This window comes from Neofelis nebulosa, chromosome 18 (genome assembly GCF_028018385.1).
Source record: "Neofelis nebulosa isolate mNeoNeb1 chromosome 18, mNeoNeb1.pri, whole genome shotgun sequence".
NCBI classification, from domain to species: Eukaryota; Metazoa; Chordata; class Mammalia; order Carnivora; family Felidae; genus Neofelis; species Neofelis nebulosa.
In genome coordinates, this window is record NC_080799.1 from 31,283,205 (window position 1) to 31,310,249 (window position 27,045).

Consider the following 27,045-nt stretch of genomic DNA (forward strand, 5'->3'; position numbering starts at 1 on the left):
AAATCTGCCTTTAAAAAAAATTTTTTTTAACATTTATCTACCTTTGAGAGAGAGAGAGCAAGCATGAGCAGGGGAGGGGCAGAGAGAGAGGGTGACACAGAATCTGAAACAGGCTCCAGGCTCCAAGCTGTCAGCACAGAGCCTGATGCACAGCTCGAACCCATGAACCGTAAGATCATGACCTGAGCCAAAGTCGGATGGTTAACTGAGCCACCCAGGCACCCTAAATTTGCTTTTTATAGGGACACCAGTCATGTTAGAATGGGAGCTCACCCTAATGACCTCAACTGAACTTCATCATCTGCAAAGACCATACACTTCCTAATAAGGTCACATTCACAGATACCGGGGGTTTGGACCACAACATCTTTTTGGGGAAACAGTGCAAGCCATAATATTTACCTAACAATTGAGTTTAGGATTCTGAAACTCTGGGAAGAGACCTGATTTGAGACTCAGCAGGAGTTAAGCTACTGTTCAACAAAGAACATAAAATGAAGAGCCCCCTGGGGCACTTGGGTGGCTCAGAGGGTTGAATATCTGACTCGATTTCGGCTCAGGTCACAATCTCACTGATCACGCGACAGAGCCTCGTCTTAGGCTCTGTGCTGACAGCTTGGAGCCTGCTGGGGATTTTCTCTCTGCCCCTCCCCCTCTTGCTTGTGAGCATGCACACGCGTGCGCTTACTCTGTCTCAAAATAAATAAACTTAAAAAAAAAAAAAAAAGGATGAGGAACCACATGCCAATGAATGCAACTCTGGCATTTAAAAGATTATATACCCAAGCATGTGTAAAGATGTTGTTTGGTAATAAAGCTTGCTCCCTCTCAAAGTGTAATGTCCATCGGTGGAAATAATGTACTCAATAAATAATCACCTATTATTATTATTACTTAGATGGGCTCCATACTCAGATCTGTCTTTCAGTAGTTCTCCCCACCATTCTCAGTTGAGAAAGAAGCTCAAATGTAGTAGAGAAAATATTCGTTTCTTCCCCCAGATGCAATGTTCTCACCCACACCAGTTGGTGTGCCTAATAGCAGTTCCCGCCTCCCCTCCCCCTGGTCATGCACAGGGATGTGTCTTGGCTGAAGATGCCAGTGGAGTTTAAGGTTCAAGATCAATGCCCTTTGTCCTGACAGGCAGCAGATTAGTTTTTCAGGACCTTTGTCATGGCTTCAGGAAGTGCACATGTAATTAAACAGAGCCTGTGCTGGTTTTCACATTAGCTGTTAAGTGTGCCTATGGCAAAAAGGTCTCTTCCTTCCTGAGAGACGCAGAGGTGTAATTAGAAGCCGGAGACGGTAATCATCAGCATTTCTTACCAGCATTTAAAAATGATGATCCAATATTCACTTGGGCCCAGTTTCACTTCCTGTGAGACCAAAGCAGTGTCGATACTATGTGCGGTGTGTTGGCAAAATTTGGGGGGGCTCCTCTGGGGTCACTCAGGTGACAGTGAGTGTTTAGCCTATTCCGAACAAGTTAGCTGATAGGTCCAATGAAAGGCAGCGGTGAGCTGGAGAGGCTCTGTCCCGATTTCCAAGTCCGTGTTCTAACACTCCAGGTGGGAGGCCAGCTCCAAGCCCCTCTGAAGGTGACTGCTGATTCATCAGCCATTCAGTAAACATTTTTTGAGCACCTGTTATAGGTCAGGCACCCCACCTTCACGCAGGTTCTCTACAGGGAGTGTAGGTGCATCTAGGAACTAGGCTGGCAGGTTTTTATAATGATGTGAAATCGGAGGATTTTTTCCTCCCACCTTTCCATCCAGCCAGCCCATCCCTGAAAGTCAACTGAAACCCCACTGAAAGCAGTTTTAGACATTCCTTGTTGTATCTGTAATTTATTCCCATTCATCAGTTTTGAAGGCAATGGAGAATTTCTCAAGTCTTGGAATCTACACTGGACATAGTAAGTCCAGGAGCTTTTGTCCCAGAACGGGGCTTGGCAAACTTTTTTCTGTAAAGGGACCGAATGTAAGTAGGTTAGGCTTTGGGTGCCACGTAGTCCGCTGTGGAGTGACTACTCCACTCCACCCTTGAGCCTGGAAAACGGGACAGATGATACATACGTGAATGGGGGTGGCCATGGTCATATACGATGCCTGAGAAATCAGGTGACCCGTGCTGGAGAAATCAGGCATGCATTTTTGTGAGGCCACTGGACCCCACTAAAAAAAAAAAAAGAAATTCCAAATTACCTTTCATGGCCTACAACAGCCTGCATGACCAGATGCCTGCCGGTCTTCGTGGCCCATGGTGGCCCTCACGGCTGACTGAGCTTCGGCCACCCCTTCCTCCCTTCTGTTCTTAGTCTGCGAGTGCTTGGCCACTTTGGGACGTGAGCACAGCCGTTCTTCCGGTTTTAAAAGTTCCACCAGAACTGGACTCTGATTCAGTTCACCAAGTAGGAAGTTTCTCTCACTTTCATCAGCTTTTGCAAAATAATAAATTATCTTATTTACCTTCACAGCACTGAGGTACAAACAGTCATCAGCTCCACTGTCCAGATGCAGTAAATTCTCCACTTCTACTGGTTATATCAACGCCACTGAGTCTCTCTAACAAACAATCCAGGCATTTCCTTCAATTCCTCCCCAGCCTTCATCTCTACAGTCAACTGGCTGCCAAGTTCTGCCATATTTGCCTCCTGAATTATTCTTAAATCTCTCAATTGTTCTTCCTTAATTTCCCCCCCAGATTATCCCAAAACCATGTTTCTTGAACTCTGCCTGCAGACTTCAACTTCTCTAGCCATGTCTCTGTCCACCCATCTGTCCATCTAATTGGCTCATCTTTTCATCCATTTGTTCATCCATCCATCCATCCTGGGCATCTACTTTGTGCCAGGTGGGCTAAGTACTGAAAAATAAAAACATAACCTGCCTTCCTTAGAGATTTTAGTCTATTTAGGAAAAGAGATGTTAAACAAATAGCCACACAAAATTACTAACTAGAACAAATGCTATAAAAGATAACTTTCAAGCTCCAAAGAATGATATGAACTTGCCAGGAGAGACATGGGAACGAGGGTGTGGACAGGGAGACCAGAATGTGGGAAAGCCTCAGGCTGAAGCCTGCTTTCTCTAGGGGTGCAGGAGGCTGGGCGGCCCTGGCACAGTGAGCCATGGTGGGGAGAGGACCGTTGATAAAAACAGACAAGGCTGGAGAGAGAGGTGGGGCGGTTCCCGCGGGACCCCAAAGGGAGTAGAGTCACCCTAGGTACAACGGGTAGACTTTGGTGGGTTTTTAGCAGATGAGCAACACAGTTCAAAGTACATCTTAGGAAGAATGTCCTGGATGCACAGAGTCACTTGGCAGATGGCGTAGGGTGGGACAGAGTAGACGTGAGGAGATGAGCGAAGAACGTACTCTGCATCCCCACAAGAGATGTGGGCAACCTGGCCAGATAGGCTGTGGAGGAGACGGAGAAAAAGGGACCAGTGAGTGACATTCTCACTGCTGGGTCAGATGCGAGAAGGGAGCAAAAAGAAGCCTGAGCCAGCCTCTGTCACCTAAGCTCCTCAGAAGGGAATACTAATCTGAATGATGGGGATAGTAAGAGATCACGGAACACTGAATGAGCACCCACTCTGTATGTACTAGGTACTTTGTTATGTCTTTTATATGCATCATCTCAAGACTTAGGAGACAGATACTATCACTAGTCCCATTTTACAGATGGGAAGAATGAGGCACAAAGAGGTTGAAACAGCACCCCTGAGGTTCCAGAGGTAGCACTTGGTAGCACCAGGATTCAACTCTAGAACCCCAAGGATTGGAACCCCATGTCCTTGACTACCATTCTAGTGGTAGAATCTGTGATTCTCAATTTTACAAGTATCATCTGAGTCAGAAAATCCCAATGTAGACACTCCCACCCCCACCTACCCAGAGAGGAACCTCACAGGATTCTAGCTGCATAAATAAAGTCTGGAGGCTGAGCTCCACTGATCTGTTGGAGTCTGTATTGCTCTACAAATGCATTATTAATCAGCCACTGGGGTCCTCCCCATAGAGCCTTTTAAATTACAGTCAAATTCCTTGATAGTGTTCTGTGTACCTTAATAGTGCATTTCCTGTGTTCACAGCAATAAACAAGGGGAGGGCAGGAGGCCTGGATAACCAGGGTAATTGCCCTTTGCGGTCTAGGCTGAGAAAGCAGTGGCAACAGCACCTCCAGATTCTCTGGGTCCCAGCTGCAATGCTAATAAAGTCTGGAAACAGACAACACTGTCAAGCCAGCGTCAGGAGCCCGGACCACGGCTCCTTCAAGCCTGGCCTGGCTGTGTGGCTTCTCTGAGCCTTCACGTCACCTTGTCAGGGGCCCCATGCCTGAAGAGTTTTCAATACGAGTAGGGAGAGCAGAGGCTGCATTTAAGTTGGGACCTATAGGCCACCCAAGGGGGCTTGTTGCCTCCCGACAGGCTCTTAGCAACTTCCGGGCTACTACACGGGGCAGGGGAAGGCAGGTATGTACCTTGCCTTCTGCAGTTCTCTTCCCAACCTACCACAGGTGAAAGGGCATAGCAGCCAGAAAGCTCACTCTGAAGCAGGGGTCAGCAAACTATGGCCCTCAGGTCAAATCCAGTCCGTGTGTAAATAATGTTGTATTAGAGCACAGCCATTCACATTTATCTACATATTATTTACACACCTAGTTGAGCAGTTAAGACAGAGACCTTAATATGCCCTGCAAAGCCCAAGATATTTACTATCTGGCCTTTTATGAAAAGTCTGCCAGTCCCTACTGCAAACTATAAATCAGATCATGCCACTGTTCCTGCTCAACAGCCATCACTGGCTCCCTACTACCCTACGATCAAGGCGGACTACCTTATCCAGGCCTCAAAATCCTTTTCTGTGGAACCCTGCCTTAGACAGACAGTCTAATCTCTGCCACTGTCTCTGTGATTTGGTTATGTGTAGACCTTGAACAAATCACCCAGCCACACTTTGACTTAGGATCCTCATCTGTAAAATGGGGCAAATGAAGAGCAACTCAGTGACTTAGAGTGAGGTTCACATGATGTAATCCAGGTTTGTAGAAGAGCTAATTTTTAAAAAAAATTGTAAAATAAATAGAACATAAAATTTACCATCTTAACCATTAAAAAAAATTTTTTTTTAATGCTTATTTCTGAAAGAGAGAGAGAGAGCAAGCACACAAGCAGGGGAGGGGCAGAGAGAGGGAGACACAGAATTGAAGCAGGCTCCATGTTGTCAGCACAGAACCTGTGGCTGGGCTTGAACTCCTGAACCACGACATCATGACCTGAGCCAAAGTCAGACGCTTCATTGACTGAGCCACCCAGGCACCCCCCCATCTTAACTATTTTAAGTATACAATTCGGTAGTGTTGAGGACATTCACACTGTGAGTTCAACCAACCTCTGTTTTTTTTTTTAATCGGAAAACTCAAACTGTATGTATTAAACAACAGCTCTCCATTCTCCCTTGTGCCTCTATGCATCTGATTATTCTGAGGACCTCATGTAAGTGGAATCATATGGTGTCTTTTTGCCAGTGGCCTATTTCACTTAGCCTAATGTCCTCCAGGTTCATCCACATCATAGCATGAGCCAGAATTTCCTTCCTTTTTGGGGCGCCTGGATGGCTCAGTTGGCTAAGTTCCCACTCTGGGTTTTGGCTCAGGTCATGATCTCACAGTTCGTGGGTTCAAGCCCTGTGTTGGCCTCCATGCTGACAGCACAGAGACTGCTTGGCATTCTCTCCACCCCCCCAACTGCCCTCCCCTGCTTGTGTGTGTCACGTTGTCTCACTCTCTCTCCCTCTCTCAAAATAAACTTAAAAAACAATCTGCTTCCTTTTTAAGGCTGAATAATATTCCACTGTGATGTGGATGTACCACATTTGCTTATCTATTTTTCCATCAACAGACACTTGGCTTGCTTTCTGGCTCTTGTGAATATGGCTGCTGCCAACATGGATACACAAACATCTTGAGATCTGCTTACTCTTCTCCTGGATGTTTACCCAGAACAGAAGGACTCACTTCCATCAAGGACCTCTACAGTACACCGCACACATGGTCATTCGGTCCTCACAAGAACCGCACAAAGGCAGAAGCGTGCTTATCACGACGGTGACCATACAGTTTACTGCCCACACTGGGAAACTCCTAAGAGGAAAAGCGGTGCTATTTGTAATTATATCAGGGACCATAGTCAGAAATGGGGACATCCCGGGCAAAATGGGATGTCAATCATCAGAGGTAAAGTCACTTGCTCAGGTGGTGGTGAGTGGCCAGCCAAAATTCAAACCCAAGCGGACTAAAACTGAGCACAATTCCACGTACATCACACACGACCCGGCAGCAGTCAGCGATCAGTAGGTGGTGTTTAATGGTTACTGACTCTTCAGGCTGGGAAGGGGGACTTTCATGGGGTGAGGGATCAGCGGGGCTGAGAAAGACACGGCGGTAAGGTGGATGCGTTCCATGCCCAGAAATGAGACTGGGGATATTCACATCCATGCTGAACGGGAACTGGCCACACAGAGGAGAAAAAAGCGCCCAAAGGAAAACACATGAGCCTGCTTCAGACACATCGCCCTGGCTCACAGGAGAGCAGGGTTTCTCAAACGAGACGCTTACAGACATCCTGGACTGGAAAGTGCTTGCGCGGCCCCTTCTATGCTTTGTGGGGTGTTCGGCAGCATCCGTGGTCTGTACCCACTGGATGCCAGTAGCATCCCCTGCCGTTTATGATAACTTGTGTCTGCAGACATGACCCACTGTCCCCTGGGAAAGAGCACAATCACCCCCATTCAGAACCAATGACCTGGAGAAAGGGCAGAATTGGGAGGCACGGGGTATTCTCCAGGTCAGTGCTACTCAAGGTGTGGTTCTGGAGAAGCAACAGTTTTTAGAAAGGCAACTTCCTGGGGCCCCCGTACACCCGGATCGGCATCTCTGGGGGCGGGCCGGGGAATCTGTGTTTTAAGGAGCTCCACTCTGTGACCCAGTATCCATGGTTGTGGAAATGACTTGCTGGGGTCTCAGAGGCTGAGGAAATAGAGTTGTTACTAATCTGAAGTCTGACAAAAGCTCCTGGGAAGGAAGCCGACCCCTCTAGGAGGATGAAGATGTTCTGGAAACTTCTAACATTCTGTTCGTGACTAATACAGCATAGAACATCCTGCTGTAGCTGGTACAGCATTTGTGCAAAAACAGTTTGGGGTACTTACCAAAATTTCAAGCAGACAAGCCTTCTAACCTACCAATTGCGTTTCTCAGGATGATTCTTTTTTTTAAATTTTTTTTTTTTTTTCAACATTTTTTATTTATTTTTGGGACAGAGAGAGACAGAGCATGAACGGGGGAGGGGCAGAGAGAGAGGGAGACACAGAATCGGAAACAGGCTCCAGGCTCCGAGCCATCAGCCCAGAGCCCGACGCGGGGCTCGAACTCACGGACCGTGAGATCGTGACCTGGCTGAAGTCGGACGCTTAACCGACTGCGCCACCCAGGCGCCCCTCTCAGGATGATTCTAACAGCCAGTCTCAACTCAAGGTGCGCAAGAGAATTGAAATTAAGCTCTAATGTCCTGGAGGCAGCCATCATAAGCAGCAAATTAACTTTTTTCCAATGCGTCTAGAATGGTAGTAATTATGCACCATTTGGGGGAAAAACGAAAAAAGACCCATTCGGTATAGCAAAAATGTGGCAACAACGTATATGTCCACCGTGAGGGAAATGGCTAGTTCAACTAAGGCGTGGCTATACTCCAGAGTAACCACCAGCCATTACAAAGAATTATACAGACAGTAAGAGACAGTGGGAAAATAAACATTATATTTGGGTGGGGGGGGGGGGCGGGGAGGAATTACATAGGCCTCTATCTCCTGACAGGGATACAGGTCTCAGAACAAGACACTTGTCTAAATTAAAAAACCAGCTCCAGGGGCGCCTGGGTGGCGCAGTCGGTTAAGCGTCCGACTTCAGCCAGGTCATGATCTCGCGGTCCGTGAGTTCGAGCCCCGCGTCAGGCTCTGGGCTGATGGCTCAGAGCCTGGAGCCTGTTTCAGATTCTGTGTCTCCCTCTCTCTCTGTCCCTCCCCCGTTCATGCTCTGTCTCTCTCTGTCCCAAAAATAAATAAACGTTGAAAAAAAAAATTAAAAAAAAAAAAAAAAAAAAAAACCAGCTCCAGAACTATGTATCCATTTCATATAGTTTCTGAGTTTTCCCAGCCCAAACCAGATTCTCTATTTTTGCAAGTTCCAGATCTCCACCTTCGTTTCTTACCACTGATACCCTCTCCTCAGCACAGAACAAACTCTACTTTTGCATCTGTTGAACTTAAAGATCTCAACGAACACAACAACGTGCTTGCACTCCCTTCTCAGAGGGGCCTGGTCAAGCTCAATTTTCCCTTGATCTGCCGTGCTATTTTTTGAAATAATGAGAACATATATTCTCCCACTTGAGTAATTCAAGAAATTACAACAAACACGCTTTCTGCATTATTTGAGCAAGCTTTAAAAATTAAAAAAAAACAATCTGCTTTCCCTCTCATTACTATGTCTTCTGACCATCTTTCTCTCCGGCTGCTGGAAACACCCCTAGGGACAGGCTCCTGGCAGCCTCCCGCTTACTCAGACAGGCTTCTTGCTCTCACCGCACCACGCTCGGAGGTGAGCTATTAATTTGCACTTTGTGGCTTATCCTTGCTTCTGATTTAGGGCAACATAAACCCTCCTCAAAATTTCGAGGAATAAATTAGTTTACTAATTTCACCATTAAGAGTTTATCAAAGCGAGCACCGTTCCCTAATCCATCACCATTTTCCATGTTTATCTCCTATCCAATTTTTACCACAGGGTTCTATACACATCAATTTGCCTGATGCTTTTCCTACATATGTTTTAAATTACTTTATCATTGTATAAATTTCACAGCCATTAAAAGGCTCTAATACCAGAATGGCTGACATGGTGTTAAAAATTGGATTCAATTCCACGGGGTAATAAATTGTGACCTAAATCCAATCTCTCATGGGTGACTGAAGGATACAATGAAAAATTATTGCTTTGTCATTTTTACACTAACACAAATATACCACGGCCACTAGAAACCGGTCGAGAAATAGCAAGCAACCTCGGCTGGCTATTTTTCACCCCGGAAAGCTTCGCGGGCAAATCCTGCGGGTCTTGGATGGAATCAGCCACCACCAGAACCAGGTGAATTACCCGACTGCATGGATCTCTTTGCAACAGACAGGTTGCAGCTCGGGAACGAAGTTAAACCGCACGAGGCTCCCTTCTAAGGGCAGGTGCTTAGACCGGCAGCGCAGCAGAGTGGTTACACCTTTGCCTCTGGAGCTGAAGTCTCTGAGCTCAGAGACTGGCTCCGCCACTGAGGAGATGGTATGATTTTAAACAGATTTCCTCCCTGTGTGTCAATTTCCTGGACTACAGAGCTGTTCCAAGAACAAATGATTCAATATGGCTAAAATGCTTTGGATAGTCCCTGGCATTTAGCAATCCCTAGGTAAAGGTTAGGCATCATTATTTAAGAACAGATTCTTGTACAGAGACCTCAGTGCCCTGTTCCTTTTGGCTGCAGAGAAGGAGAGTAATGAACAGCGAGAGAAAGGTGTTAACATTTCCTCTGCCTCTCCCTTTATCTCTGGAGGAATTGGATTAGTCATTCGACATATTCCAAATGCACATGTACTAAAGGTACCACAAAGTAGAGAAGCTAAAACACGGGTTTTGAAGTCAGGCAGAATGGAGTTTGAACCCAGTGTTTGCCACTTGCAAGTGTCACACTGGGCAAGCCAGCTGACCTCACCAAGCCTCAGTTTCCCCAGGTATAAAAAGGGGAGAGGGAACGCACTCTTCTCCAGGGCTGTGGGGAAGGCTCTATGAGATGCATGCAAAGTGTTTTCCTGTGTGCCTGGAACTTAGCAAGTGGCTAGTTTGTTGGGTTTTTAAAATTTTTTTTTAAAGTTCATTTATTTTTCACAGAGAGAGATAGAGAGACAGAGCATGGGTGGGGGAGCAGCAGAGAGAGAGAGGGAGACAAAGAATCGGAAGCAGGCTCCAGGCTCTGAGCTGTCAGCACAGAGCCCGACGCGGGGCTTGAACTCACAGATCACGAGATCATGACCTGAGCCGAAGTCGGAGGCTCCACCGACTGAGCCACCCAGGTGCCCCAGCAAGTGGCTAATTTTTTAAATTTATTTATTTTGAGAGAGAGTGTGCAAGCAGAGTAGGGGCAGAGAGAGAGAGAGAGAGAGAGAGAGGAGAGAAACAATCCCAAGCAAGGCTCTACACTGCCAGCACGGAGTCCAACATGGGGCTCGAACTCACGAACCGTGAGATCATTGCCTGAGCTGAAATCAAGGGTTGGGTGCTTAACCGACTGAGCCACCCAGGCGCTCCAATCGCACTCAGCAAGTGCCTAAGACATAAGCACTCACACATCCCAGGCTCTGCAAGGGCTGGCAACCCAACAGGACACACACACAGATGAGATTTGGCCTTCAGCTAAGTGAGGACCACAGAAGATTCCAGCGTAACATGTGTTCCAGTGGGGACCAGAAACATGATTGGGGGAACACAGTCTGGACACCTCATGGAAACTTGGGGAGGGAATCACAGGAGACCTCCAGAAGAAAGCGATATTTGAAGGAACTCCTTACCCTTACCTGCCAAAAACTTTGAGAGAAGAGCAAAATCAACCTGGTTGTGTTGGTTTGTGTAAAAGGGAGGGACCAGCTTGGATACAACTTTCATCCACAGGCATGGGCTCTCTCTTTCTGCACTAGGTCAGTGCTTTCTGGGCCCCAGCTGGCTGACACACAGCCAGCTTCACCCAAGGGAAGAAACGGCACAGAAGGCCAGAATGCTGCCCTCTGAACTGCTATTCTCTGGCTCATCCCGGGGCGCTTTCAGAGCAAGATACTCCCAGAAGCTGAGAAAAGGATCATAAACTGCCTTGCTATGGAAGCAGGTCCACCCTGCTCACCCTGGAGGCTTCCAGAACACTTACCATCCGCTGCTGATTTCTAATGGGTGCTTGGTAAGCATCTGCTGGCTGAAGAGAAGGAATAACTAACCTGAAAGACAGTACCTCACTCAGCAATCCAAGGAGGCAGTGGGGGGGGCGGGCATCTAACAACCCACCGCATAGGTAAGGAGCGAGGCTTACGGAAGACAGATGTGCTGTCAGAGGGGTTACTGCTGAGGCAGTGGGCGAAGGGGCTGCCTTTCAAATCTTTCAGGTCAGTCTGGTTCAGATCCTTTCCGTAACTGTGCCTTAGCTGCTGAGATCGAAGCAGCCCAGGGCACAGGGCCCGCGTGAATCTGTGTCCCATGCTGGGACGCTACTGCAGGGAGAAGTTCCCTCTGTGCCTTGCGTGTCATGAGAAACAACGGTGCCACAGGAGGTGAGGTCCCCCAGGAGCAGGCAGCCTGAGTCCAGGGCTAAGAGTGTGGGTCAGTCCCCAAAGGCAGAAGGAACACAGTTCTCTGGAGAGAGGATGCGGCACCTGTCCTCTGTCTCGCCTTCCAGAACCTTGCCTGTCTTTGGGGTTGATCTTCCCCTGGCTGTTGCACGACTTCACTTTGCCCCTCAGAGACACGTTTCCGTTTCATTCTTCTTAAGGTAAAGACGGGAATCATCTAACCCAGACGTTTTGGGAATTAACACCTGGCTGGGAAGATGACAAAATGACCCTCCTGCTCAAACTCAGAGCTCCCTGGGGAGCAGCACTGTTAGTTCCTCAACCTCCCTACAGCCTCCTCCTGCCTCAGGGCCTTTGCACACAAGGCACCTTGGCCCGGAATGTTCCCCCTCCCACCTTTCCCCTAGTTAACTCCTCCCACCCTTCAACTCTCAGCCCAACTGACCTGCCACCACACGACTCTGCAGAAATGATGGTCCCTGTTGCAATTTTTTATTCTTGCGATCTGATTTATGGATGTACCCTCCCACCTTTCACAGGCTACAAGCTCCATGAAGACAGGGATTCTGTCTCTTTTCCCTCCAAGTCAATCTCCCCAAATCTAGTGCCCAGCACAGTGGACGCTTGATAAACAGCTGTTGAATGAAAGGCCTCAGTATATCCCAAAACTAGAAACTGTTCCTTTTGGGGTTTGCTCCTGATCTTAGCATGTTCTTCCACAATGAGACCAAACCCATGTCTGACCACCTTTTGTCCACTGGTTTCTGGAAGTCATTCAGGGATAGCCTCTCTGGCTTCCTGGATCTTTTCCCTCTCTCCACGCATATGGCAGTTTGCCATTACCCTGTGTCTCTCCGTTCCTTGTCTGCCCGCCACCCCCACCCCAGGACTGTGAGCTCCGTAAGGTGGGATCTCCTCTCGTTTACTGCATCCCAGTACTTAGCACCATGCTGGGTGTGGGGTAGCTTCTCGAAACGAATCCGTTCACTAGGTGGACCAAAAGAAATATATTTAAGAATGCTAAGGGGAAGAATGCTGATTATCTTCAGGACCAATTTCCAAGGACATCTCTGGGGTTCTCCTAAATTCTCAGTGAGCTGCAAGAAAGCAAGAGGATGGAGTATCAGGGGTTCATTCGCTCATCGAGCAACAGATAATTCCTGTATGTCCAGCATGGTGTCAGGTGCTAGGAGACTCCATGATTCTGCTCCAACGTATCAAAAAGGGAACGTGCCAAGTGTGGAACCTGAATTATTAGCAATCCCAAGTGGCCTGCAACATTCCTGGTGACAGAGACTGGCCCACCAGTGTCTCCACGTGCAATGTGCGGGAGGGAGGGGCAGTGCTAACAGGAGGGTGGTCTGAGGCCATCTCTGATCTCCATCCAGGGCTGGGCCAACATCCAGAAACTCAGGACAGTCACTGCGTTCCCAGCCTCCCTCTAGCCTCAAATGAAAGGGAAGCCGATTAGCTCTCCACCAAGCTGCTCCAAGCAGTGGTCCACAAATGTGGGTTATAAACACGCATCCAATACCGTCTATAGGTGTCATTGTGTGCACACAAGAATGGGGAAAAAATATCCATCGAACCCTGATCCTATGGTCTCAAATATGCTCTTTCCGTGGCTGTGGTTTGCAGCTTCTCGCTGCACCTAAACCTTCCAGCTTGGCTTTCAGGCATGGCAGTTAGGGAACAAACATACCCTAATGACAAGTTTTAAAGTGAGTGGCAAAACCGTACAGCTGGCAGAATGTTCCTGGGGGAAGAAGAGGAGGTGGGTGGGAGGTGAAGGGGCCATTTATGATATTTCCCGTAACTACATATTTAGCTTTCTAAAAAGCCTTGTGGGTGGCAGCTGGCTTTCTTTATGATTCCAAGACTGGGACAGTGGTGGGGAATTAACACCACAGTGCTTGAGAAGGACAAGGCATTGCGGGATTGGCCTATTGGAACTCACCTCCCAATGTGGGGGGTGGGGTGGGTCTTGAGGGACTGTGGGCCACCACTGCCTGCCACACAGTAGGAGTTCAATAAATTTCTTTGCTGAAAGATCAGGCTTGAGTGGTCATTGCATTTGGAGGCCAGAGCACCAACTGACAGTCACCCCCAGCTGGTCCACTGGCCAATCCCAATAGCTCCTGCCTGCTAGCAAATCCTCTACTGACCCCAGTAAGAACCTCTCCACAACTGCTCTGTTTTGACTCCTTCCTTAAAAGACAATCAGATCAGAAGTGAGATTCTTGCCAACTGGTGCAGCCACTCTACAGTATGGAGGCTCCTCAAACAGTTAAAAATAGAACTACCCTATGACCCAGCTATTCCACTACTAGGTATTTATCCAAAGGATACAAAAATTCTGATTCAAAGGGACACACGCACCTCTGTGTTTACAGCATCACTATTGACAATAGCCAAAGTATGGGAAGAGCCCAAATGTCCATCCACTGATGAATATATATAAAATGGAGTATTACTTGGCAATCAAAAAGAATGCAATCTTGCCATTTGCAACTACCTGGATGGAATTAGAGGACATTATGCTAATCGAAATAAGTCCATCAGAGAAAGACAAACACCTTATGACTTCACTCATATGTGGAATTTAAGAAACAGCACAGATGAACATAGGGGAAGGGAAGAAAAAAAAGATAAAAACAGAGAGGAAGGAAAATTGTAAGAGACTCAAATATAGAGAACAAATTGAAGGTTGGTGGAGGGGAGGTGGGTGGGAGATGGGCATTACAGAGGACACTTGGTGGAATGAGCACTGAGCATTATATGTAAGTGATGAATCACTAAGATCTACTCCTGAAACCAATGCTACACTATATGTTAACATGAATTTAAATTTTTAAAAAAAGAAGTGACATTATTGAATCATGGGGTAGTTCTATTTTTTTTAAGTTTATTTATTTTGAGAGACACAGAGAGTGAGAGTGGGGGAGGGGCAGAGAGAACCCCAAGCCGGCTCTGCACTGTCATCGCAGAGCCCAATGAGGGGCTCGAAATCATGAACCTCGAGATCATGATGTGAGCCAAAATCCAGAGTTGGATGCTTAACCGTCTATTTTAATTTCTTGAAAACCTCCATAGTACCTCCTATAGTGCCTGCACCATTTTGCATTCCCGCCAACAGTACACAAAGGTTCCAATTTCTCCACATCCTCGCCAACACTTAAGTGTCTTGTTTTGTTTTTGGTAATGGCCCTCCAAATGTGTGGAGGTGATATCTTACTGGGCATTTATTCAGAGTTGAAATCAGGGTCTCAAAGAGATACGGGCATGCCCACGTTCATTGCAGCAATATTCGCAACAGCTGGGATGTGGAAATAAACAAATGTACACTGACGGAGGAAGGGATTAAAAACTGTGGCATATACTTAACAATGGAATACTGTTCACCCTTCAAAAGGAAGGAAAAATCCTGCCATGTCCAACAGCACGGATGCACCCAGAGGCCACTATATTGAGCAAACTACGCCAGTCACAGAAAACAAACATGGAACGATGGCACTTAAATGAGGCATCTAAAATAGTCAAACTCATAGAAACAGTGTAGAATGGTGGCCACCAGTGCTTGGGAGGGCAGGGAAGGGGCTTCAGTGGGTGTAAAGTTTCAGTTGAGTAAGATTAGGTCTAAGATCTTTCGTACAACATGGCACCCACGTGTACTGATACTGCATTGTACCCTTAATTTGTGAAGAGTGTGGATCTCACGTTAAGTATTCTTATCATAAAATAAAACAAAGTCCTTTAGTAGCATAAAATTGGGGCGCCTGGGTGGCTCAGTTGGTTAAGCGTCCGATTTTGGCCCAGGTCATGATCTCGCAGTTCATGGGTTCGAGTCCTGCGTGGGGTTCTGTGCTGACAGTTCAGAGCCTGGAGCCTGCTTGGGATTCTCTGTCTCCCTCTCTCTCTGCCCCTCCCCTGCTTGTGCTCTCTCAAAAATAAACAAACATTAAAAAAAAATTTTAAGTAGCATAAAGTTAAAAAAAAAAAAAAGTGAAGTAAGATCATGTTAGAACTGTTCAGTTCCACCATCGGCTCCCATGTCACTAAAAACAACATGTGAAAACTCCCTGCCATGGCCTGTCCTACCCCTGGGGCCGACCCCTTGTCCCTCCGCCCTTGCCACCTGCCCTGCCTAGCCACACTGACCTGGCTGCTTCTACAGGCCAGGCCGTCTGCCAGGACTGTTCCTCTCCCCTGTGGCACTGCCCTCACTTGCTGCTCAGAGAGGCCTCTGTGATCAACTAACTCGAGTGTCCCCATCCTGTCCTCTCTGCATTGTCTTCACGGCTTCATTACACCAGACAGCAGGCCCTAGACCCACTGGCTCACTTGCCACCTATGGCCTCTCCTTTTAGGGCAGAATCTCCGCGAAGGGGGCGCTATCTCCTGGCACACCTCTCAGAGTCACTGTCCATCTTAGGTCAGGGGACTCGGTGGCGCGAGCTGTACCAGTCGAGACCCCGCAGGAACAACGCATTCTCTGCATTTGCTCACCGCTATGGGTCAGGTCCTGGAACAAAGGTCGGCCGACTACAGCCCCTGGCTGCCTATTTCGGTACAGCCTTCGAGCTAACAAGACTTTTTGGTACATTTTTAAATGGTTGAAAGATAATCAAAAGAATAACATTTTATGACACATGAAAGTTTTATGAAATTCACATTTTGGTGACCATCAGCGAAATTTTATTGGAATGCAGCCATGCTGGTCATTTATTGATCTATTGACTCTTCCACGCAGAATCGAGTGGCTGTGACAGAGACCATATGGCCTGCAAAGCCTCATATTTACAATCTGGCCCTCAATAAACAACACTTGCAGAGGACTGGCTTTCAACACTGCCTACTGGGTGCCCCGTAAGTGAGGGCTGATGATGTTCTCTGGACTCCGCACGGTCTCTTTCCCTCCATGAGAAGCCCAAGAAGCACCTCCGGGACCCGGTTTTTCTGATCCCAGGGAACCACCCCTGAAATACCTCCTCTCTCCTGGGCCTTGTGCCTTCTTCAACAGGAGCCCCGGAAGGGTCTGACTGGGGCCTCTTCAAATCTGGCCTTTTGAAAACCAAATCAGCCCCGGCCACTTAGCCAGACTGCAGGAGATCTATGCAGTCCTGGGATATGTGGTGCCTTTTAACCTTCCACAGCTGTTCTCTCATTTCCTCATCATGACGGATACCGCAAAAATCCTGGGCGGGGGTGGGGGGGGGGGAGTGTCAGGGTCTCTGGCTGACAGGTGGGGAAACTGAGGCACGGGCCCCAGGGCACTCAGACTGGCCAAACTGGCATCCACATGTCTATCTTCCTCCCGTGCCAGTCTGCCAACCATGCTTTCTAGAAGCCAGCTATGCGTGCTGTGTAGTCATCCCACTGCCCCCGGGATGCAGAGAGATGGACAGCAGACAGCCCTCCCGCAGCTGGCTGTGCCATCTGCCACTCTGAAGCAGGCAGCCGGCTACTGCCGTCTAGAAGCCCATGCGTCCAGAGCCTCTGGCCTCCCGTAAAGGCTGATGGGTAAAGACCGTTGTCAGCTCCCTGAACGGTTGCCTTTCTATCGGAAACCCCCTTTCTGTCCATCTCTAGCCCTCACACTCGAGCCAGCTTCCCCCGTCAGGTGCAAATGCTCGCAGCCCCACGGCTGGTCAGCTGACTGCAAAGGACTAGCCCACTGCCTGTCACTCACCAGGGAACTGCCCTGTCACCTAGGGGCTCAGGCCCAAGTTCCTGGTCCGGTGGCAGCCCACCCTACCTCCCAGCTGAGAGCTTTCTCTGGAAACGTCTCACATCTTCCCCAGCTTATTCTCCACCCAAACGTGCAGGCTGCAGAAGGCAAAGGCCTTTGGAAGCACGGCTCCACTGGCTTTACCTAGCACTGCAGAGACTGCATGCGGGACAGACCTGGGTGACCGGTGTGGGGGATGGCGGTCCTTCCTCGGGGCATTTTAACTCCAGATGGAGGGAGGCTAGAGGCCTATGAGGCCTTTGGAGGGGGCTTCCTGGTATTTAATTGTACCAATTGTAATGAGGCATTAAAACCTGCATTACCTAGCACCTGGCACCAGAGTGCCAGCTACAGGTTGAAGAGTCTTTATCAAGGAAGCCATTTATTAGAAAAACTACCTCTGCCCTTCCCTAGGGTCAGTGTCTCTCCTGTGGTCAGGGCTTCCCGGGGAGATGTGGTCCAGGAAGACTTCCCTGAGGAGGTGGCATTTGGGCTGAGATCTGGAGGTGGGGGGAGGGGTGGTAGCCAGACAAGGTGGGGTGCCACAGGAAGTCAGCATTGAGGAGGCCTTCTATTCGCTCCATTTCTCAATGCTCCCTTCATTTATACCACTGCCAACAGCCTATCCCCCATCCGCGCCAAGCATTTTATACACATGCTCCCACTGCAGCCGGCAATCCTTATGAGGATAGGGTAGGAGTCTTTGTGCCCATCTTACAGATGAGGAAGTTGAGGCACCGAGAGGTTAGGGTCTCACACACCTAGTCAAGGCACAACCGCAATTCAAAACCCTGTGGCTGGAGAAAACCTCTTTTTCCAGCCCAGGCCACCCTTAGCCTTGCATCTGACATGGTTTCATCTCCATCAAACAGTAGGAGGTCCAGCTGAAGGGACAGGGAGCCCAGCCAATTGTGGGGCTGCCTGGCTGCAGAAGGGGTTCGGGCGGGTGGCCTGGCGGCTGCAGTGAGAGACCACCACGGGATGATCTCCCACCATCCATGCATCCCCCTCTTGGAGGCTGTGAGCGGACAGATCTCTTGGTGGCTGTGAGCGGATGGCGTAGGGATCCCTCCTCTCCATGGGGACACGCGCTGCCATGCCAGGTGCTACCTCCAGGAGGCGGAGCCAAGTGGTTAAGTCACAAAGGCAAGGAACGACCCCAAAGATAGCAAACCCGCTCCTGGGGTTCTAGACTCTTCCTTTTCCTTGAGTGCTGCTAGAGTCAAAGGGCCGGGATGGGGGCAGGGGGCGCGAGGAGCAGAAGCCATTTACAAAGTTGACATTCAAACCCCATTTCCTTTCCTCTGGGTTTTTCAGACTCCCCCCCCCCCCCCCGCCTCCCCAAAGAACTGCTTCCCTAATTATATCCAACTTCTGGCAGCATATTGGCTGAAGTCTGGGCGATATGGAGTTCGGCAACATGACAAACGCCGTGCATACATCCGTGTGTGCGCATATGTGTATTTACACACATATTACATCTCCCTCCCCTCCTACCTCCATTTCCTCATGTAGCAGGAAATAAAAGGGCCATAGGCTGAAGCTCAAATCCCTCCTAAGCAGAGGGAAATCCGGGTGTCATGGTTTCCAGAAAGGGAATACGATCTCCGTATGGGGTGTAATTACATCTTAGCTTTCTGCAGAAGAATAGTTTATGGCTTAAATGCTATTAATTGTAAGCCGTTTTGTTCCACGGGAAGTTGTTCATTGATAACTACCCAATTAGGGTTATTTTGCAATTAGTCTATTCACAGTAAATTTATTGCAAAAGGGGAGGCTGTGGTGCAGCAAATTAATGCATTGCCGGGCTGGGTGTGCAATGGCTCTTAAATGCCAATCTTATTAACCAGCTCAGAGGTCCCGGGAGGGTGTGCCATGTTGGCTGACGCAGTGGAGTCCACGGGAAACCCCCGGGAAACACGCTGCCCAACCACCCTGGGGGTGTCTCAGCACAGGGTGGGAGCCCCTGGCCTCCACTGGCCACTTCGGCTCTCTTGTTTCCCCATTACCGCCCTCCCTGCTCCTTGCAAGGGCTACTGAGCATTGAGAAATACTGCCTCCAGGCTGCAGGCATCCTCAAGGTCCGACGGTGTGAGCTAAAGTGAAACCTTCTGCCTCCTGACGAGGGAAAGGCTCTTCGACCCGAGTTCCAATCCCAGCTCGACTAGCCACACACCTCTCACCATGTCCTAAACATCTTTCAGGAGCAATTTCCTCATCGATACAAAGGGCTGATGGCAGACCTGCCTTCCAGGGCTGTTGTGAGGAATCAATGACATAAGGCACAAACCGGGTGGAAAATACTACTACGTGAGATTAGGATCTAGCAGGGGTACGCACACTACGGCCCACAGGCCAAAGCCTGCCCACCGCCTGCTTTTGTACACTGAGTCTTCTTGGAACATAACTAAGTGCTCTGTGCACATATCGCTCATGGCTCCTTTTGCGCCACAACAGCAGAGTCGGGTAGTTGGCACAGAGACTGTATGCCCGCAAAGCCTCAACTGTTTTCTCTCTGGCCCTTTGCAGAAACAGAGGGTTGGCCCCTGGTAGAAGGAGAACCGGGAATTATTTTCACCGAAGGGCATTCAACTCAGGCCTCCGACACTTCTCTGCTGAGTCACGTGCCGGTAAACAAAAGATTCTGGAAACTTCTTCCTCCACTCATTCATCCCTACACCCTATCAGCCAAGTGCCATCAGGAATATAAATGCACACCGCATGGATAGCTCAGACTAGCGTTGAAATCCAAGGGAGAAATGAACCTTTTCTTTTTAAATCTTTCCATTTAAAAGAGAGTAGAGTCCACATACACGTTTACAACTGAAAACTCAAAAAAATACAGATAAAACATTGAGGACGAATCCAAGGTTGTCTGCACCCTGCACAAAGGGGAACCAACACTTAAGGGGTTTGTTGCATATCCCTTCACACCTCTTACACACATGGCTCCTGTCTATCTGACCTAAATCCTAAAAAGTGGAAAAAAAAATTAGGCTCACGACAGGGCTAACATCACAGGATGGTAGATGAGATGAGCTAACATGAGCTAACAGAATGCTTAGTGCCTCGTGCAGTGCCTGGCACATAGCGAGCACTCCCTAACCGCCTGTCCCGTGCAGGCACTGGAGGAAGTAATACACACCAAGAAACACATGAGATCTGGTCAAGGGCATGAGGTCAGGTGCAGAAATACAATGAGTAACACTTCACACCTTCTGAACCATCCCCCACACCCTGCTGTGCTTATGAACACCTGTTATAGCCCCAACCTCTCCCTGTATCACAGCAAGACATCTGATTTGTCACTGGCCATCAGCACACAGAAGAGTCCCCAGTACAGGGTGGGAAGTGGGGAGAGACAGATGGTGGGAAGGAGAGAGGAAGGAATTTTAGATAGAGAAAACAGGCAGGTTGTTTTTGCAGAACCTCCAAAGTCAATGTAACCAATTAGAAACCTTTCAAATCATATTCAATTACAGTAATATTTGCGTCAATCTTAATCCCAATAGTCTGTGGAGAGAGAAAACGAACCCTATGGAATGTGATCACCTCGGATTCCACATCAGCCCTGATTTTGTGTCTTTTACCCATTGCCATAATGACGATTGGCTAAAGCTATAACCAAACGTAACTTGATTTTTCCAAAGCTTTTCTTATACAAAACTTCAGAATTCAAACACTCCCAGAAGAAAATATCTTTTGTGTTGATCAGGGGTTTGGAAAATAGGGTGGTCCTGGGGAGCCGGGGAGGCTCAGTCAGTTAAGCATCCGACTTCAGTTCAGGTCATGATCTCGCGGTTTATGGGTTCAAGCCCCACATCAGGCTCTGTGCTGTGACAGCTCAGAGCCTGGAGCCTGCTTCCGGTTCTGTGTCTCCCTCTCTTTCTGACCCTCCCCCACTCATGCTCTGTTTCTGTCTCTCTCTCAAAACTAAACAAATGTTAAAAAAAAAAAATTAGAAAAACAGGGCAAGGTAGGGCGCTCCTTCTCAGAAGGTCTGAGAAATGGGAGCAGAACGGCACTGAGCAGGAGGAGGAGTCAGAGCCAGGGCTCGAGCTTACCTTCCAGGGGGCAGAACCGAGTCACCTTCTTGGGCATCAGCAGCCCGAGCTTGTGGCGGCAGTAGGTTTCCCCGATCTCCTGGCGGCAGTGCTTGGACTTGGCACGGGACAGGGCAGAGATGGCCTCCTTGCCCGAGATGTCACACTTGGGGGGCTGGTCATACTTGATCTCAGGGGAGCTGCCCCCGCTTTTCCTGCTGTGGGGCTGTCTTGGGACGTCCTTCCCACGGCTCCCGTTCACGGCGGCTTTCTCACCAGGAGGCAGCACCTCGTTGGTGCCCTTGCCCGGGAACGGATGCCCCTTCCCCTTCTCCTCCTCCAGCTTCCTCTTCAAGAGCTCCTTCTGTCTACTCGGGGCCTTCTTTGCCAGCTCAGGCTGGTGCTTTTGCTTTTGAGTCCTAGGGGCAAAGTTGCTGTTGTCCACATTCTCAAAATCTTTGGGGACGGAGTTCTCATTGTTGCTGTCTGTTCGCACTTTCTCTTTTGGCCGGTGAGAAAAGTAGCCGTCCTGGAGAAGACGGGAGGAAACACAGAGGAGAAATGTCACTGAGTGGTCGTGCCAAGTAGGTTGGCCCCTGGAGAGTGGGGCACATAGGTTTGGAGGTCTGGGCCCCAGTTTCGTGTGATACCTTCGCTATGGGCTTAACCTAAGGTAGACTTTGCTCTCCGGACCTCAGTTTCCCCATCTGGAAATAGAAGGATGTTCCAACTAGGGACCAAGACTTTGAAAAATCTAAATGCTATGTCCGTGGACCCCAAATGCTTTGTAACTAACCACGCCTCCCTTTCAAGTAAGTTTCCTTAATTGTTTCTGCCCCTGGATCCTGGATATTCTGTTTTAGTTTCCTGTTTACCTTCTAGCAGAGAGTGCTGTGATGGTTTATTTAAGGGCTGGGAATGTCATAAGAAAGTTATAAGGGGAGAAAATATAGGCAGGATATTATATATAATCTACTTCCTTTGGACATGCTCAGAGGTCTACACCCATACGAGAAATGAGGTGGAGCCAGAGTGAACTCTGAGGGAGAGACATCCTGGCTGTTTTGGAGGAGAAGCACCTGTTGCATTATGATCTTTACAATGAATCCCGGGCGGGGAGGCAAACCTGTAACACTCTTGTGTTTGGGCTCGACTCCTGATGTTTGTACCTGGAGCAGAACTGATTAAGTCACCGGGTGTCAGGAGAAAGGCCAAGAGTCCTTCTGGAGACCCTGCCTGCTAGGAATCTTTCCAGGAAGGCCCCCAACTCAGCTTCTCCATGCCTAGGCGGGCCCTGGCCGTTTTGAGCTCATAGCAAATGTACCATTCAACGAACACCCTGCATCATTTCCAAAACAAGTTGCTTCTGCATAGAGCCCATTACCAAGGCCTTAACCTGAAAAGAGTACCCACTGTTCTAAAGCTAGACCCAGAGGGGACCTCTAGAGCCACAGACGACGCTAGTTGGCTCCATAAATCTACCCCCGTTGCTATAGAAACACAATGGCCATCAGTAGCAATTCTGAGGGAAGAATCCCCTTCGGTTTTCCTAAATGTGCCTGTTAACAGTTGCCGGGGAAGAAGATGGTCAAACGAAATGGCAGAGGCGGGGCTGAAGTTCTCCACGCAGCTCCTACTCTAGCAGGTGGGCAAACTGTGGCCCCCGGGGGCCTAATCCTGAGTGCCATCCACTTCTGTAAATAAAGTTTTATTGAAAAACAGCCACCACTGTTGGCTTATGTACTGTCTATGACTGCTTTCCCGCTCCAACACCAGAAGTGATGGTTGCAATACGATCCCTCTGGCCTGCCTAAATATTTCTATCTGGCCTTTTAAGAAAAAGTAGGCAGACACTGGCTCTCCCGGAGTATGGGCTCAGGAGGTTCCTCTTCCCCTGGGCTTGGTTTACATCCCTGTGCCCACTGTTCCCACGTGGCCTAGTAATGGTCTGGAAAAGAAGTCACATATGGCTGCCTCCTTCCAGCACCAATTTCTCCGGGACATCACTAGTCTTCTCATTTTGCATGTGAGGGAACTGACCGTTCGTGAGCTTGCCCAACATACCCCAGCTGGTTGGTGGTGAAGCTGGGATTCGGCTGCAGGCCCCATGGCCTGGGTTACCAATTCCCCTACCCACTTGCAAGAAGCTATAGAGCCCTGTGGACCCTCATCACTCCAGCTCCTTGGGCACTGCAGCCTGACCTCCGACCACAGGGTCCCTTCCCATCCACTCCAGCCCAGCTACGTGGATCTGGAATACGCATGCCACCTCCAAAGAGCCATCTCAAGTCTGGCCAGTGGCTCATCAGGATGCAAGCAGTCACACAGAAAGAGGGACGGTAAGTAGGGCCACAAGGCAGCAAGAGCCAGGAGGTAAAGGAGTAGGAAGGAGGAAGCAGCCACCAAGAAGGGAGAGCGGAGTCTGTACTGGGTCCCAGCACAGCTGCTGGTGATACACAAGTCTTCTATCCTGGTCCGTGAAGGGCAAAGTGTCAGCTCTGACCCCTGCTTCCAGCCCTTCTTCCCTCCCCACACTTCTTCCAAGAAATCACCCTTGCTGAGACACCACACCTCTGTTCTTATAACCTAAGTGAACCCCCCTGATGTTGGTCTTTCCCCTTCTTCCTGTCCAGAGGCCCTCACAGAAACCCAAGCAGCCTCTCAGCCACATTCTTGAGCACTTTCCACAAGTCACGCACCACAGACTCAGTGGCTCACAGGTATCACTTCCTGGATGCAGTCACCCCGTAAGCATTACTGTCCTTGCCACTTGACACAAAGAGAAGCCGAGGCCTGTCGCTCTAACCTTCCTGAGCACATACCAGGTGCCGGGCACCAAACTAAGTCCTGACATGTGGGGTGCCACTCAACCTTTAAAAACAACTTCCAAGGCAGGTACTGCGCTTCTCCCATCTTACAAAAGATCGGGGGGAGAGCTCGAGGATGCTCAGTGGCCTGCCCAAAGTCAACTGCGGTAGGAAGTGAGATCGCACAGGTCTGCTTCTACAATTTGCTACGGTGCACCGCCCCTTCTGTTTGGCTGGGAGGTAAACTGAGGAGGAGTGAGCTCCCCCTTGTCTACTGCGGGGAGTGGAGGGGCGGTTTCCCTCTTTGTTCATCTTAGCCCAGGCTGGAATGGAAATGGGTCTTGGGAGGCTGGTTTTCCAATAAGGCTCTTGACAAACACTTCAGTTCTTTTTCGTCTCAGCACACGGTAGGGCTGTACTCCCCATACCCTGCAAATCAGGCACAGCCGAACAACGCGCTGCGGCCAAGACAAGCGAAAGGAATCAGGGCACGGTTTGCCACATTCCCCTTTCCTCCATAGCATCCCACCACACTCCTGATGGTGAAGGTCCGGCATCCCCAAGTGAGCATAGTGTGGAGCGGGGACCAACTCTCATAACTCTTGTGCTGTTTCCCTCACTGACTCACGGGGATCTTTGTTACGGCAGCAGAGTAACTCATCCTGACTGATACAGGAGCCAACCTGGGCTGCTTTCTTCCTCCGAGCGGTCCTCAGATTCAGGAGTCAGTTTTGGGGTGCCTTTTTTCGTTTGGTTTTGCCTCTGACAGAAAATCAGTTCGATGACTACTGCTGTCTGAAAACATGAATTTCAGTTCTGACCCCAAGCTCGTTTTCTAGGAGTTAACAAGAAGGTGGGAGTAAGCGGAAGAGTCTCTGTCTTTGCAGCAATGTGTATCCTCTCTTATCACACACAGCCCAAGTGTTATTCTGGGGTTGCTCTCTTTCCTCATTAAGGGAGGATCACAAGTCTGAGCAGAAAACCTCCATAAGCCACCGATTTCAAAAGCTCTCGTTCTCTCTCACTTTCTGGAAGAACTTCTCCAGACAAAACCAGACACAGGAAACACTGCAATCAATGAAGCTAATCTGACCATCGGAGAACATCTGATTCCTCCAGTTAATTTGTGATATCAGGGCCAGGCGCCACCATCAATTCTAATATAACTCCTGATTAATGCGTCATCTACTCAGAGAGGCCCCCACAATGGGAATGGTTGGCTCTGTGTCTCCCTGTGGCCTTCTGCCTGGCCCCAGACCCTCCACAGCTGCCAAAGGAAATCAAAAGATTCCAGGGCAAGAGGAAAGGGAAAGATTTGTCTTCTGGAATGAAGAGTTCAAAGATACTAGACAGCTTCCAGAAAGGTCAGTGAGGGGCACATTCAATGACAACCAGGCGTCATTCAGAGGTCTGAGATCTCCTGGCTCATGGAGTCAACTCTGCTTTCTACAGTAGCTGATGAATTCTCCCTTGGCTTGTACCCACTCTGTTCTTTTTAAAATTTTATTGTGGTATGAATACTTAACATAGGATCTACTCTCTTAACTCATTTTTAAGCGCATGATGCTATATTGCTACCTATAGGTGTGATGTTGTACAAAACATCTCTAGAATGTATTCATCGTGCGTAATTGAGACTTTATGCCACTTGATTAGCAATTCCCCATTTCTGGCTCCCCCAGCTCCTGTCAACCACCATTGAGTGTGACTATTTTAGCTGTCACGCCTAAGTGGGCTCATGCAGTGTTTGTATTTCTGTGATTAGCTTTATTTCATCTTGCATTGTCTTCCAGGTCCATCCATGGTATTGCATATGGCAGGATTTCCTTCTCTTTTTTAAAAAAAAAAAATGTTTGAGGGGGGAGGGGACATGCATGAGCAGGGGAGGGGCAGAGAGAGAGGGACAGAGAGAATCCTAAGCAGGCTTTGCACTGTCAGCGCAGATCCTGATGTGGGGCTCGATCCCAGGGACCATGAGATTGTGACCTGAGCTGAAATCAAGAGTTGGATGCTTAACCGACTGAGCCCTCCCAGGCACCCCAGGATTTCCTTCTTTCTTAAGGCCAAATAATGTTCCACTGAATGTACACACCACATTTTCTCTATCCATCCCTCGATGGACGTGAGATACTGCCTGACCTTCCCAGTAACTCTTCACCTGCACACCAAGGGTCAACAGCTCTCTGCTCTGCTCTTCTTTCCCCAGAGAATCAAGACCCAGACATCCAAATCCAGGTCCTCTTCCCTACGAAAACCAACCGTGGGAGGTTTCTAGGCAGATACAAGCAAGATAACCATCCTGTCCTCAGCACTCACATCCCCTCCTACCGTGGCCCTTTATACACCTTGTGTCTTGAATCCTCTCAAACACCCACGGAAGCAGGCAGGAGTAGTCCTAATTGAGGGAAGGACATGAAGGCAGAGGGAGGTTAAACAACCTGACCAAGGTCATGCTGCTAGAAATGAAGTGACTCAAACTCCCTGTGCCTCAGTCACCTCATCTTGAAAACGGTGAAAATGATGACAGTACTTACCTCATGGGAATTTTAGTGAGGATGAATGTTATGTAAAACTTCCAGAATGTGCCTGCCACCCAAAGCGGGAAGAAGAATAACCACTGAATCCAGATTAGGTTTGCTACCTATGAGCACTGGGCCTCAACCATCTCACCCCTGACGGTCTCTGCCTGCAGGACAGATTGGTTATTATTTTCTCATTAGGATCAACTAGCTGTGTCCCCTTTATTCTTAACCAATTCAACACTCTCACCTTGAGTTATTTATGCAAATGCAACCCTTTGACTCATTTTATTTTAATGTACTTATTACAATGATTGTACATTCAAATGTTTGCTTGAGAGCTCCAAAACTCTAATTGCTCTGCTGATGCCTTACATCTAGGCTGCCGCTAGAATCCATTTTTATTCTAGAGAAATAATTAAATGCAATAATGCCCTCTATTCTTATTCAACCTTGGGCACGTGTGGAGCCAATTTCAATCAGGGAGAAATATGCTAAACCCAGTATGGCTC

At 48.7% G+C, this 27,045-nt stretch overlaps 1 protein-coding gene across 2 annotated transcripts in view; it reads right to left on the reverse strand.

The window, feature by feature from the left end:
- XYLT1 (xylosyltransferase 1) overlaps nt 1-27,045 on the reverse strand; it is a 312,721-nt gene that overhangs the window by 120,405 nt on the left and 165,271 nt on the right. For both annotated transcript variants that reach the window (XM_058709985.1, XM_058709986.1), the window contains exon 3: nt 21,229-21,736. In XM_058709985.1, the coding sequence (XP_058565968.1) occupies nt 21,229-21,736 (508 nt within the window). The remainder of the gene's footprint in view (nt 1-21,228; nt 21,737-27,045) is intronic.